This window comes from Anolis sagrei, chromosome 2 (assembly GCF_037176765.1).
Source record: "Anolis sagrei isolate rAnoSag1 chromosome 2, rAnoSag1.mat, whole genome shotgun sequence".
NCBI lineage: Eukaryota > Metazoa > Chordata > Lepidosauria > Squamata > Dactyloidae > Anolis > Anolis sagrei.
Genome location: NC_090022.1, coordinates 27190355 through 27202401, shown reverse-complemented (window position 1 = coordinate 27202401; position 12047 = coordinate 27190355). Strand labels below are relative to the sequence as shown.

The window sequence follows — 12047 nt, the reverse complement described above, 5'->3', positions numbered from 1 at the left end:
AGAAATACCAGCCAGTTTACCTGCTGTTAGGATTTCTGGGACTTGGAGGCCCAAACATCTGGGGACCTACAGGTTGAGAACCACTAGTTTAGATGGAATATTTTTTCCTGCAATTGGATTCAATTGCTCAAGTCTCTGAGAGCAAAAGAAAGCAAGCTTGTCCCCACCTCAATGTGTCATCTTTTCAAATATTTAAGCAAGGTTATCATATCCCCTGTCAGCCTTCTTTTCTGCAAGGTAAACATTCCCAGCTCAGTCAGTCCTATTAGGGCTTGGCTTCCAGACCTTTGGTCATGTTCGTCACGCTTCTCTGGACACATTCCAGCTTGTCAATATCCTTCTGAAACTGCAATGCCCAGAACCGGACACAGTGTTATTCCAGGTGAGGTCTGACCAAAGCAGAATAGAGTGGGACTTAGGACCTCTCCACACAGGGGTTTTTGTTTTGGCTGTTTTTCTTCTTTTGGACAGGGTCTGCCGAGCGTCATCATTGCAAGACACTTCCTCTGCCATGATGGAGAGGAATGCTCTAACAATGCTATCTGCATTTCCTTTCCTTTATTCACTACATGTGGCTTAAAAGAGAATGTGTGTGAGATTATGTAACACTTCTCGGTATGGTTGCCTACATGTGATCCTTATCATTGGAAAGTGGCAATCTACAAGCCTGCTTCAGCTCCAGTTCCGTCTCCACAAAGGGTGGATCGGGCACCACACATACACCGAGCCCACAGATGTGGTTTTCTCTACGTACATGAGGGCAACTTCTTCCCCTACTTTGTATATACACAGAGAGGCAGAGCGACACAGCTCTGATTGTGTAACACCTCAAGTAATAACAAATCACCCAAATACATGTGGGTTGGGTGTGTTATCGCTGAGATGTGACTCACTCCGATGTGGGCCTCTGTATTCAAGAGGAGAAATGGTTTACCATTAAGAAATACCAAACTGCAGGCCTTCAATAACAAAAAAAGGAATAGCCTGCTTCAGAGGAGAATATTCTCAGAGGTAGTTATTCTATCAAGTTCAGATTAAGGGAGCAGGTATGCCAACACTGCCATTCCAGTCCTGTTTTCCATTCATTTTCTATTCCACTTTCCTGCACAAGACAGTCAGCATCCAATGGTCACTAAGCATGTTTATTTCCCAGAGGGTTCGCTTTGGACCTGCCAATCTGAAGATCGTTTGTACTTCTGTAAACATTGGGATCCTCCCAAGTGCTGATATTTGCCTTGCTTATGCATAGGTGGTGCCATACAGGCTGCATAAACAAAACAATAACATTTGGATTTGCATTCCAGAAAAGAAAATACACAGGTAGGTGGAAATTATAGAAGTCCGGATAGCAACAAAGCTCCAATATAGTCATGTAAATTCAATAAGACAGCAATGTATACTCCAACAGAAATTACTGTACTCATTAAACAGTTTTGCAGGACTCTCTGTGGGTTTCTATTATAATCTGAAAGGTTATTTATTTTATTTATCATATCAGAAGCGAACCGAGGGTACAGTTGTACTGTATTTAAAAAACACAAAGTTTAAAAATGATATTATATTAAATGTCCTTTGACCAGTAGCTGGTCACTTGGAGTGCCTCTGGTGTTGCTATAAGCCCTCCACTGTGCATGCAGTAGGGCTTAGACTGCATTGTAGTAAGTGGTCTGTAGTTCGCTCTTCTCCACTTTGTAACTCCACTTTGTGACCCCATTACTTAAGGTTGGCTCTGCATCTTGTGGTGCCAGAGCACAGTCTGTTCAGTGCCTTCCAAGTCACCCAGTCTTCTGTGTGCCCAGGAGGGAGTCTCTCATCTGGTATCAGCCATGGGTTGAGGTTCTGGATTTTAGTCTGCCACTTTTGGACTCTCATTTGCTGAGGTGTTCCTGCAGGTATCTCTATAGACCTTAGAAAACTATTTCTTGATTTAAGGCATTGGCGTACTGGCTGATATCCGAACAGGGGATGGCAGGATATGAGAGATGCCTCCCCGCAGGATTGCAACACATTCAGGTGCCCCCTGGGCAAAGTCTTTGTAGATGGCTGATTCTCTCACACCAGAAGCGACCAGAAGTGACTTGCAACATCTGAGAGATGCAAATTGGGATCTGGTGCACCAAAGAATTCCACGACCCAAATAGAGCTCACGATTAAAATCCAGTTGTGGGCACCCAATTTAAACTTCTCTTGACAACATAATTTAGGATAAAAAAAGGCCATTTTCTTGTTACTGAGAATCAGAAATCTTTGCTGACCTACTGCTGGTAACAGAGACCTACATTAGATCAGGGTTGAGAAACCTTTCTATTATTACTTTGGACTTTATTTATATCCCATTTTTTCTCAAGACCTGAGGGTCAAGATGTTACCATTACTCTCATCATTGCTCTCACTATTAACTATGCAGATTACAACTAAAGGAAGTTGCACACAAAAACACCTCCAAATCCATATATTTCCCACCCCAATGGCTGTTAGCCCTTCTCCCCAGCACTGGGTTGTGGCATATAAAGCAATAAGAAACAAGTTTCATCTCCACATCATAGTTGTTCTTCCAGAGTTTGCAGCCTGTCTGTTGCCAAATTTCCTAATGGAGTGCATTCATTGGGCAACAAGGCACGCTGTCGCTTTCTCCACGTGGAACCTCCGGCTCTTTCATAGATCGATTTTACAGACAAATCAAACAACATGTCCAAGTCTGATTGGACGGAAACAGGTTTCCTGCAGTGCTCTCAACAACAGAGTGAAGGTCCCTAAGCGATCAGAGGAAGTCACCTAAACAACTGACACACAAATATCTGGTCCCCAAAACACACAGAGACACCTTGGTGTCTTTGCTTCAAAGAGCACAGCTGACCTGAATTTGGAAGAGTTGCTTTTTTGGACTATAGCTCCCAGAACTCCTCATCCAGCATGGGCGCTGGATAGAAGAGTCTGAGAGTTATTCAAAAATTAGTTTTCCCAAGTTCTGCAAGGGACAGGCTATGCCAATGGTGTACAGATTCCCCACATCCCTCCATCCTAGACATCGACAAACTTGGCTGTTAGGAATTGCGGGAGTTGGAGTCCAAAACACCTGGTGGGCCCAAGTTTGCCCATGCCTGCTCCATCCCATCCACAAATAAGGAGACTTTCACGTTCCCCTGAACCACAGTGATGGAGCATCCTTTTCTTTCTATCCACCCACAACCCCACACTGCCACATTTGTGCCCCACATAAAGTTCCTTACAATGTTGGTGAGGATCTGCAAGCGGGCGAGCGGCAGGTGATGACTCCTGGGCACAGCAGGCAAGAAGCTCAGCAAGAAAGCGGTGGAGAGCAGGAGGGTGCCAGGCGTGGGACTCCCCATGGGGCAGTGGGCTGGAGCTCAGCTGGACCGGAACATGGCTGTGGTGGGAAAAGTCCAACAGTCAGATCGCAGCTGCACACATACTTGGGCCAGGCAGCTGCAGGCCAAGTCTCCTCCCCTCCTGTCTCCGAACATTGCCTTGCCCTGCCCTGCCCCAACCTAACCAGTCTTGCTCAGCTACATTCCTTGGGTTTGGCTGCTGCTGCCGTGCTTGCTTCTGCTGCTGTTTCTCCTGGTTGTTTGGACAACCAGAGAAGTTTTACTCAATCCTTAAATGTGGAGGGTCTCTTTTGGGGATTCTGTCCCTCACCTCTGAGTCTGAGTAACAGACTGGGATTCAATTAATCATTTATAGTCTTGGGCAAGAGGGCAAAAGGGCAATTGTGCACCTATGAAACCACCAGAGCCTTGGGGATGTTGCTTTTTTAAAGTACAGCTTTCAGAAGTCGTCAATTCTTAATTCCGGAGCTCTGAAAATAACCAAGAGCAATCAGCACAAATGGGCATCTGGCATTTCTGCTAGGTGCCTATGTGTGATTACCAATGGATCAGGAAGAATTTCTGGCTGCCAGTTGCTTTCCAGACGCTGCAACTGAATAATCCTGGGTTGTAAAGCCTTCGACAATACATTGAATAATCCTGCCTCCCACCCTAGACTATATAGCTGAAATCAAGAAAGCTTGTGGAAACAAAGTGAGGGGTATTTAATGTATTGTCAAAAAAGCTTTCATGGCCAGAATCACTGGGTTGTTGTGAGTTTTCCAGGCTGTATAGCCATGTTCCAGAAGCATTCTCTCCTGATGTTTTGCCTGCATCTATGGCAGGCAACCTCTGAGGTTATGAGGACCTCTGAGGATGCCTGCCATAGATGCAGGCGAAACGTCAGGAGATAATGCTACTGGAACATGGCCATAAAGCCAGGGAAACTCACAACAACCCTGAGGTGTATTTGTTCATTGAAAAGGCTGTAATTCCATTTGGTTCTCTGACTCAAAACAAATTCATTATCCCACAATTCTTTCATTTTATGTACTGCATCTTTTGCACCAGATTCCTGTTGGTGGATCAGTAGATATGAGTAAAAACATGCGGAGATCCAACAAAGCTGTACTTTTGCTCTATACAACTGCATTCCCATACTCTGAGTCTAAGCCAATGGTTCCCAAACTTCAGTCCTCTAGATCAGTTGTTCTAAACCATCCTAATGTCACGACCCCTTAATACAGTTCCTCATGTTGTGGTGACTCCCACCCATAAAATTATTTTTGTTGCTACTTCACAACTGTAATTTTGCTTCTGTTATGAACCATAATGTAAATATCTGATATGCAGGGCGTATTTTCATTCACTGGACCAAATTTGACACAAATATCCGACAAGCCCAAATTTGCGTACTGGTGGGATTGGGGGGTATTGGTTTTGTCATTTGGGAGTTGTGGTTGCTGGGATTTATAGCTCACCTCCAATCAAAGAGCATTCTGAAGTCCACCAACAGTGGAATTGAACCAAACTTGGCACACAGAACTCCCATGACCAACAGAAAATACTGGAAAGGTTTGGTGGGCATTGACCTTGAGTTTTGGAGTTGTAGTTCACCTACATCTAGAGAGTACTATGGACTCAAACAATGACGGATTTGGACCAAACTTGGCACAAATACTCAATATGGCCAAATGTGAACACTGGTGGAGTTTGGGGAAACTAGACCTTGACATTTGGGAGTTGTAGTTGCTGGAATTTATTGTTCACCTACAATCAAAGAGCATTCTGAACTTCACCAATGATAGAATTGAACCAAACTTCCCACACAGAACCCCCATGGCCAACAGAAAATGCTGTGTTTTCTGATGGTCTTTGGTGATCCCTCTGATACCCCTCTTGCAACCCCCCCCCCCCATTGGTCCCAACCCCCAGGTTGAGAAACGCTGCTCTAGATGTTTTGGACTTCAACTCCCAGAAATTCTAGCCAGCTTACCAGCTGTTAGGAATTGTGAGAGTTGAAGTCCAAAACACCTGGAGGACCAAATGTCTACGCCTATGCCCTGAATACTTTCCTGAATCCTGACAATTACTCTGGACACTCTTATTCCTATTTTTAAGACAGTAAACTGACTCAAGATAGCTATTTCCAGGCTTTTCTGGCTTATGAAGAGCCCTTTCCTGTTTGGATATTCTTGCTAGCAGGGCAATATTTCAGAGAACACATTCCAGAAATGATTGCATTTCTGAGTGACCTGAAGCCAAAGCTACCCTGATATGAATCCCACATTCCCTCACCCAACTTCATAACAACCAACCTTTAACATGTGCCAGGGCTCAACTGTAATAATAGGGGTGCATTTTGTAGTTCAGCCAGGGATAAAAGAAGGCAAAGATCCTGCACCTGTAGGAGATGAGCAAAAAAGAGTGTTTTAGCAGGTCTAGCTTGTCGTACTACCTCATCACACTAGAGAATTAATCCACTTTAAATCCAGTTACTGCCTCCTACAGAATTCTGGGGTTTCTAGTTTAGGGAGGAGCCTTTAACAGCCTCACTAAACTTCAAACCCCAGAATTTCTGCAGTAGACAGAAACCGGATTTTAAGTGGATTCATTTTCTAGTGTGATAGGCTGCTTTTCTCCCAGGACTGGGATGAAAGTGGTTCCCTATCTTAAAAACTATACAATTTTGAAAATCTTCCACATATAAGTATAAAAATAGAATTACATATCACAATTATTAAAACAAGAGAAAAAAACTGTGAAAAACGATTCCTAATACGATACAGCACTCTTTATCTACTTTTGTATCTCAGCGTTCTAGTTCGACAGCATGTAGATTTCTTCTGAATTGTTGCCAAAACAATACCTCTCAAGACAAGTCGTCAAGTTGAGGAGGATGGCCGTGTTGACTGGAAGTCATAGAAAATAAATAGTCCACTTTTCCTCAACCCAAGAGCCTTGGAATATGTAGGATTTTACCATTTCCACATTCCTAGCTAGCATGGAGATTGCCCTAGATCTCCAAACGTTTCCTAGCTGCCCTGACTAGGATGCTTTACCCGACGTTGAAGTGTATTTCTCTCTTCTTCAGGTACAAACCTGTGCCAAATTTAGTCCAGTGAATAAAAATACATCCTGCATATCAGATATTTACATTACAATTCATAACAGGAACAAAATTACAGTTGTGAAGTAGCAATGAAAATAATTTTATGGTTGCGGGTCACCACAACATGAGGAACTGTGTTAAGGGGTCACTGCATTAGGAAGGTTGAGAAACACTGCTCTAACCAAATGGCCAATGGGAAGCATAATGCAAAACTATGGTTTCCCCGAATTCCAAAATTTACCCTATCAAGGTGCTTGCTCAGCCCACGAGTTTGTTCTTCATATGAGAACGAAAAGTATCATACACAATCTCTTTCACACCGATCTAATCTCTTGCCCACAAACTTGCTGTGATTTTAGCAGCTTGATTAACAGAAGAGGAAAAGAAGTGGTTTACTCTTCCATTAAATCACTAATATTCAAAAATTCTGAGCTGTTTGATTTTTTAACAGGATATCGATCAGTGAATTCTGAACTACTGGTAAAACTGCTAAAGAGTACTTTGGTGCCACATTTAAACTTGTTTTGTGCAATACATGTTCGTTGAACCTGCTTTCCAAAGAGAATCTTCCTATCCTTATCTTGGTTAGAAGGCATACCGACACTCCGAAGTTATCTCTGCACAGCTCTAGATTTTTTAGTACAAAGATAACAAATTATGGTGGTTTGTTTTCTAATACTGATTTTAGTTCCCACTTCGCAAGGTTGAGGAGAGCAGAATCCCAATATCAGATCTTGGGCAAGTTATTTCGATATTATAACTCACCGCAAAAATTGGTAGGTGGATCGTAGAAGTTGCTGTCAAACAGGAGGATTTCCAAGCATCAGTGGTTCCTAAGGCCGTGACCCCTTAATACAGTTCCTCGTGTTGTGGTCACCCTCAACCATAACATTATTTTCGTTCTACTTCATAACTGTAATTTTATTACAGTTTTGGATTTGGACTTGGCTGTATTTATAATGTTTTAATGGATATTTTATAATTTAATGTTTTATTTGTGATTATATTGCTTTTCTTTTGTTTTGTTGTTGGTATCTAATGGTTGCCGGTTGTAAGCTGCCCTCAGACACACACACACACACACCCCGGGGGTGGGGGGAGGATGGGATATAAATATTTGAAATAATAAATACATAAATACTGTTATGAATTTGTAATGTAAATATCTGGTACGCAGGATGTATTTTCATTCACTGGACTAAATTTGACACAAGTACCTGATACGCCCAAACTTGAATACTGGTGGGGTTGGGAAGGGGATTGATTGTGTCGTTCGGGAGTTGCAGTTAACCTACAATCAAAGAGCATCCTGGACTCCACCAACGATGCAATTGAACCAAACTTGGCACACAGAACTCCCACAACCAACAGAAAACACCGGAAGGGTTTGGTGGGCATTGACCTTGAGTTATGGAGTTGTAGTTCACTTATATCCAGAGAGCACTGTGGACTCAAACAATGATGGATCTGGACCAAACTTGGCAATACTCAATATGCCCAAATATGAACGCTGATAGAGTTTGGGAAAACATATCTTGACACTTGGGAGTTGAAGTTGCTGGGATTTATAGTTCACCTACAATCAAAGAGCATTCTGAACCCCACCAATCGCGCCAAACTTCCCACACAGAACCCCCATGACTAACAACTAACAATATTGTGTTTTCTGCTGGTCTTTGGCAACCCCTCTGAAACTCCCCTCGTGCCCCCCCCCCATGGGGTCCCGATCCCCAGTTTGAGAAACACTGGTGTAGATGGAACAGCTTATCTGCTTCCCTGTAGAATATGCAATGCATATTGTGGACAATTGCAACACATCAACAAGAGTTAGAATATCTGATTCAAGGTTTGTGGACAGAGTACACAGAGAAGCACGTTGTCAGAGCTCTGTCCTTCGAAAATAAGGGATGGGGATGGTGTCACAGGGCTAAACCTTTAATGAAAGGGAGAAGAGAGACTGAATGCTGCTTTGCTGAATCTGTCTGATTTTGTCTTATAGGAACATACTTTTTTTTTATTAGCACTCCTGTTGTGTTATGTTTTTTTCTGACACAGTGGCCCTAAGACAAACCTATCATGGAGTTATATTGGCAAGTTTTCTTAAGAAAAGTTTGGCTTTTTGTCTTTCTTCTGAAGCTGAGAGAGTGTGACCCACCTAAGGTCCCCCATGGATTTGAACCCTGGCCTCCAGAACCATAGTTCAACACTCAAATCACATCAAGCTGGCCTTCTGGAGATATGGGCATACCTCTGTTAACAAAATATATGTGTTCTTGGGTTTTCCTTTAAGAGAAGATTTGGCACCAGGTGTAGAAATAACATCAAAAGACTTGGCTTACATTCCTGTGCCATAAAAAAAAAGAGCAGTAGTCCAATGTGTTTCGGCAAAATAGTTATCCAATACTAACAATTTACATACGTGATATGAAACATGATATGATAAGCTTTGTATAACTAAACAACATCATTGTAAAAGCCTCTTTCACAATATTCCAAGGTTGACTTTTTTTCTTCCCGTTTCTTATTATTTCCATTTTGATATCCAAACTTATACATCTATTTTTTTTAATGGGCTAAGGGTGACTGCTGAGGCAGGCTTATCTAATTTACCACTTTTTCTTTGTTTTGATGTCCTTGCACACGCAGCTGTTATTTACCTTGGCTGCAATAGGCAGGCACATGTCTACAGCAGAATTGCTAAGCTACAATTGGGTTGCTGTGAGTTTTCTGGACCGTATGGCCATGTTCCAGAAGCATTCTCTCCTGACGTTTTGCCCACATCTATGGCAGGCATCGTCAGAGGTTGTGAAGTCTCTTAGAAACTAGGCAAGTAGGGTTTATATATCTGTGAAATGTCCAAGGTGGAAGAAAGAACTCGTGTGTGTTTGAGGCAAGTGTGAATGTTGTAATTGGCCATCCTGGTTAGCACTGAATGGCCTTGCAGCTTCAGAGCCTGTCTGCTTCCTGCCCGGGGAATCCTTTGTTGGGATAACACATTCAGTTACAATTGTATTTTCTCCCAGCTAAAGTGTTATTGCATTGTTTACTGCAGCAGAAACACTTCTGCAAACCAGTACTAAAGGTCTCTGCTTCTCTGCACTATTTTCCAAATGCCGATGCTGCAAAAATAAATTCCAGTTAGTCAGAGATTGAAGAGGGAAAGGAGATAGAGCTGAGTGGACTGAAAAAGGCTTTTTCCAACTTCTTTGCTAGGCTCTTTGTGAAGTGGTTGTAAGCTCCAAAATGTGTTTCTTGTGCCAAAACATCGTATCATAATTGCTTTAGACAAAAGCCCACTACTATTAGAGCTTTCAAAAATTCTTTATTGGAATACAACTCCCAGATTGGTCAGGAATTCTGGAATTTGTAGTCCAAATATATATTTTTGTACCTATCTCTGCCTCTGGCCTGCTTCCAGGAAATCAACAGCCAATGCAGGGAAGAAAGTTCTGCTGTTAGCAACAATGTTTATTTTAATATTGTTGACACTGCTGTTATTTAGTTTATAAACTACTCTCCCAGCATTGTCCCCAACTTTGTTAAACAAGAGGAAGTAAAAATTGTTGAAGCAACACTACAAGATCTCGCTCCGGACCCAGCACATTGATTTTTACCTCCATTCTGTATCCTTTCTGATAGAACATAAGGAAGGGCAAAATGAGTGCACTGCCTACCTAAAGAACTGTGTGTTTGGGTTGCTGTGAGTATTTTAATTTATAACCCACCAGTTTTCCAATATGGAATCCAACCTTGTTAAACAATGATATCCGATCCCACTGAATTTTCCTTCAGTCTTTACATTTCTAAGGCGCAGTTCTTATTTAGGAGGCAATGCTCCCATTTTTCCTCCACCTCCAGGCAAAGTTAGCAGACCAGAGGGAATATAAAAGTTTCAAGTGTATAGAGTTTCACTTTTTGCAATGCTACAAATATAGGAACTGAAGGAAAAGTTAATGAGATATGGGTAGAATTCTTATTTTGCTCCCATCCTCTTCCCAGGGCATCGAATACCCCTCAGTTACGGCTCAAACTTACCTGCACCGCACCTTGGGCTCCCAGTGGTGAAAAGGGCTTGCCTTCCCCTTCCTCACCTCTTTTCAGACAAGTCAGCTCTCCCTTTCCTCCCCACTTTCTTCCCCCACCCACGAAAAAGCCTTTCCGCCACGCTGAAGTGGGGAAACTGGGACATGCTGAGGTGACCTGGTTTTAGCTGAGGCTTCCTGTCAGACTGAGGCGACAGGTAATGAGGACAAGAGGCACGTGCAAAGGAAGAAAGGCACACAGATGTGCCCACAGACACACTTGCTGGGAAGGTGAGGAGAACAGCACACAGTGGAGAGGCACCCCAAGAGATCTCACGCTGTCCGCACTGTAGAATTAACGGAGTTTGATGCTGCTTTAACTGCCATGGCTCAGTGCTATGGAATCTTGCAAGTTGTCGTTTGGTGAGGCACCATCAGTCTTTGGCAAAGGAGCCGAAAGACCTTGTGAAGCTACAACCCACAGGATTCCATAGCATTGAGCCATGGCAATTCATGTGGTGTCACACAGTATAGATGCAACCAGGCAGGGAAGCAAGCAAGGAGCCAATCAGCCTGGCCCACACCCGGCTCTTTCACCCTGCCGTCACCCGTGGGAAGAGGCTGCATCCCGTAGGGCACAGATAGTGAGCAAAACCTATGCCCTTCTGAAGGAGAATCATCAAGCCTGCAGGTTTCAAGAACCCACACAACCCCTAGGTATGTGTATGTTGCAGTGCTGTCCCAAGAGTTGGTGTCACCAGGTGTGGTAACTATTTGCAATTAGTTTATTTAATAATCTTCTCAATTGTGAGCCGTAGTGCTGCTGACTTAAAGTTGGGGGGAGTCAAAGCAGTTTACAACATACAAATGGCAAAAATTAAGCACCAACATAGTGTTCACAAAGAACTATGTAAAAGCAATTAAAATCATGAAACTTAAAATCAATTAAAATCATGACACTTAAAATAAATTAAAATCATTGTATCTCTCCTGCAGATGGAATAAAGCCTCTGTCATCTGCCTTCAACTGGTGAGTCTCAACTTCTTCCAGGAACATTGGCAATTAGCTGGCCTCACCAGACACGGAGTCTTGGTATACGCGGTCCTTAGAATTCTAAATTTCGACTTCGGAGAGGAAAAGAAGGACAACAAGAAGAAGAATGGTCGTAAATGACAGATGACTTGAAAGCACATGCACAAACACACACATTGTGGTCTGGGGCAGGAGGAGTGACGCTGAACCACCCATTTGGAAGTCGCCTCGGTTCCCACTCTGGTAGATTTTTCTGCCTAAGTAGAGTATCTTGCATTTGTCTATGGTTCATTTTGTTGGTTTTGTTGGTTTTGGCCCCTCTCTCTGATCTGTTAAGATCATTTTTAATTCTACTCCTGTCTTCTGAAGAATTGGCTATCCCTCCCAATTTGATGTCATCTGCAAACTTGATGATCATGCCTTCTAAGCAAGAAATACGTACATATGTCATAAGCATCTAACACAGTGATTCTCAACCTTGTGAGTCCCCAGATGTTTTTGGCCTACAACTCCCAGAAATCCCAGCCAGTTTACCAGCTGTTAGGATTTTG

At 42.9% G+C, this 12047-nt stretch overlaps 1 protein-coding gene across 2 annotated transcripts in view; it reads right to left on the bottom strand.

The window, feature by feature from the left end:
- The window catches only part of IL17RE (interleukin 17 receptor E), a 47349-nt gene extending 36760 nt beyond the window's left edge, over positions 1-10589 (bottom strand). The window contains exons 1-3 of one of the 2 annotated variants that reach the window (XM_060766524.2): positions 10477-10589; positions 5648-5733; positions 3231-3388 (exon numbers count right to left, since the gene is read on the bottom strand). In XM_060766524.2, the coding sequence (XP_060622507.2) occupies positions 3231-3350 (120 nt within the window). In that variant the 5' untranslated portion in view covers positions 3351-3388; positions 5648-5733; positions 10477-10589. Of the gene's footprint in view, positions 1-3230; positions 3389-3514; positions 3662-5647; positions 5734-10476 lie in introns of those variants that run through there. The other variant, XM_060766525.2, reaches the window with a different exon arrangement.
- Positions 10590-12047: the final 1458 nt, after the last annotated feature.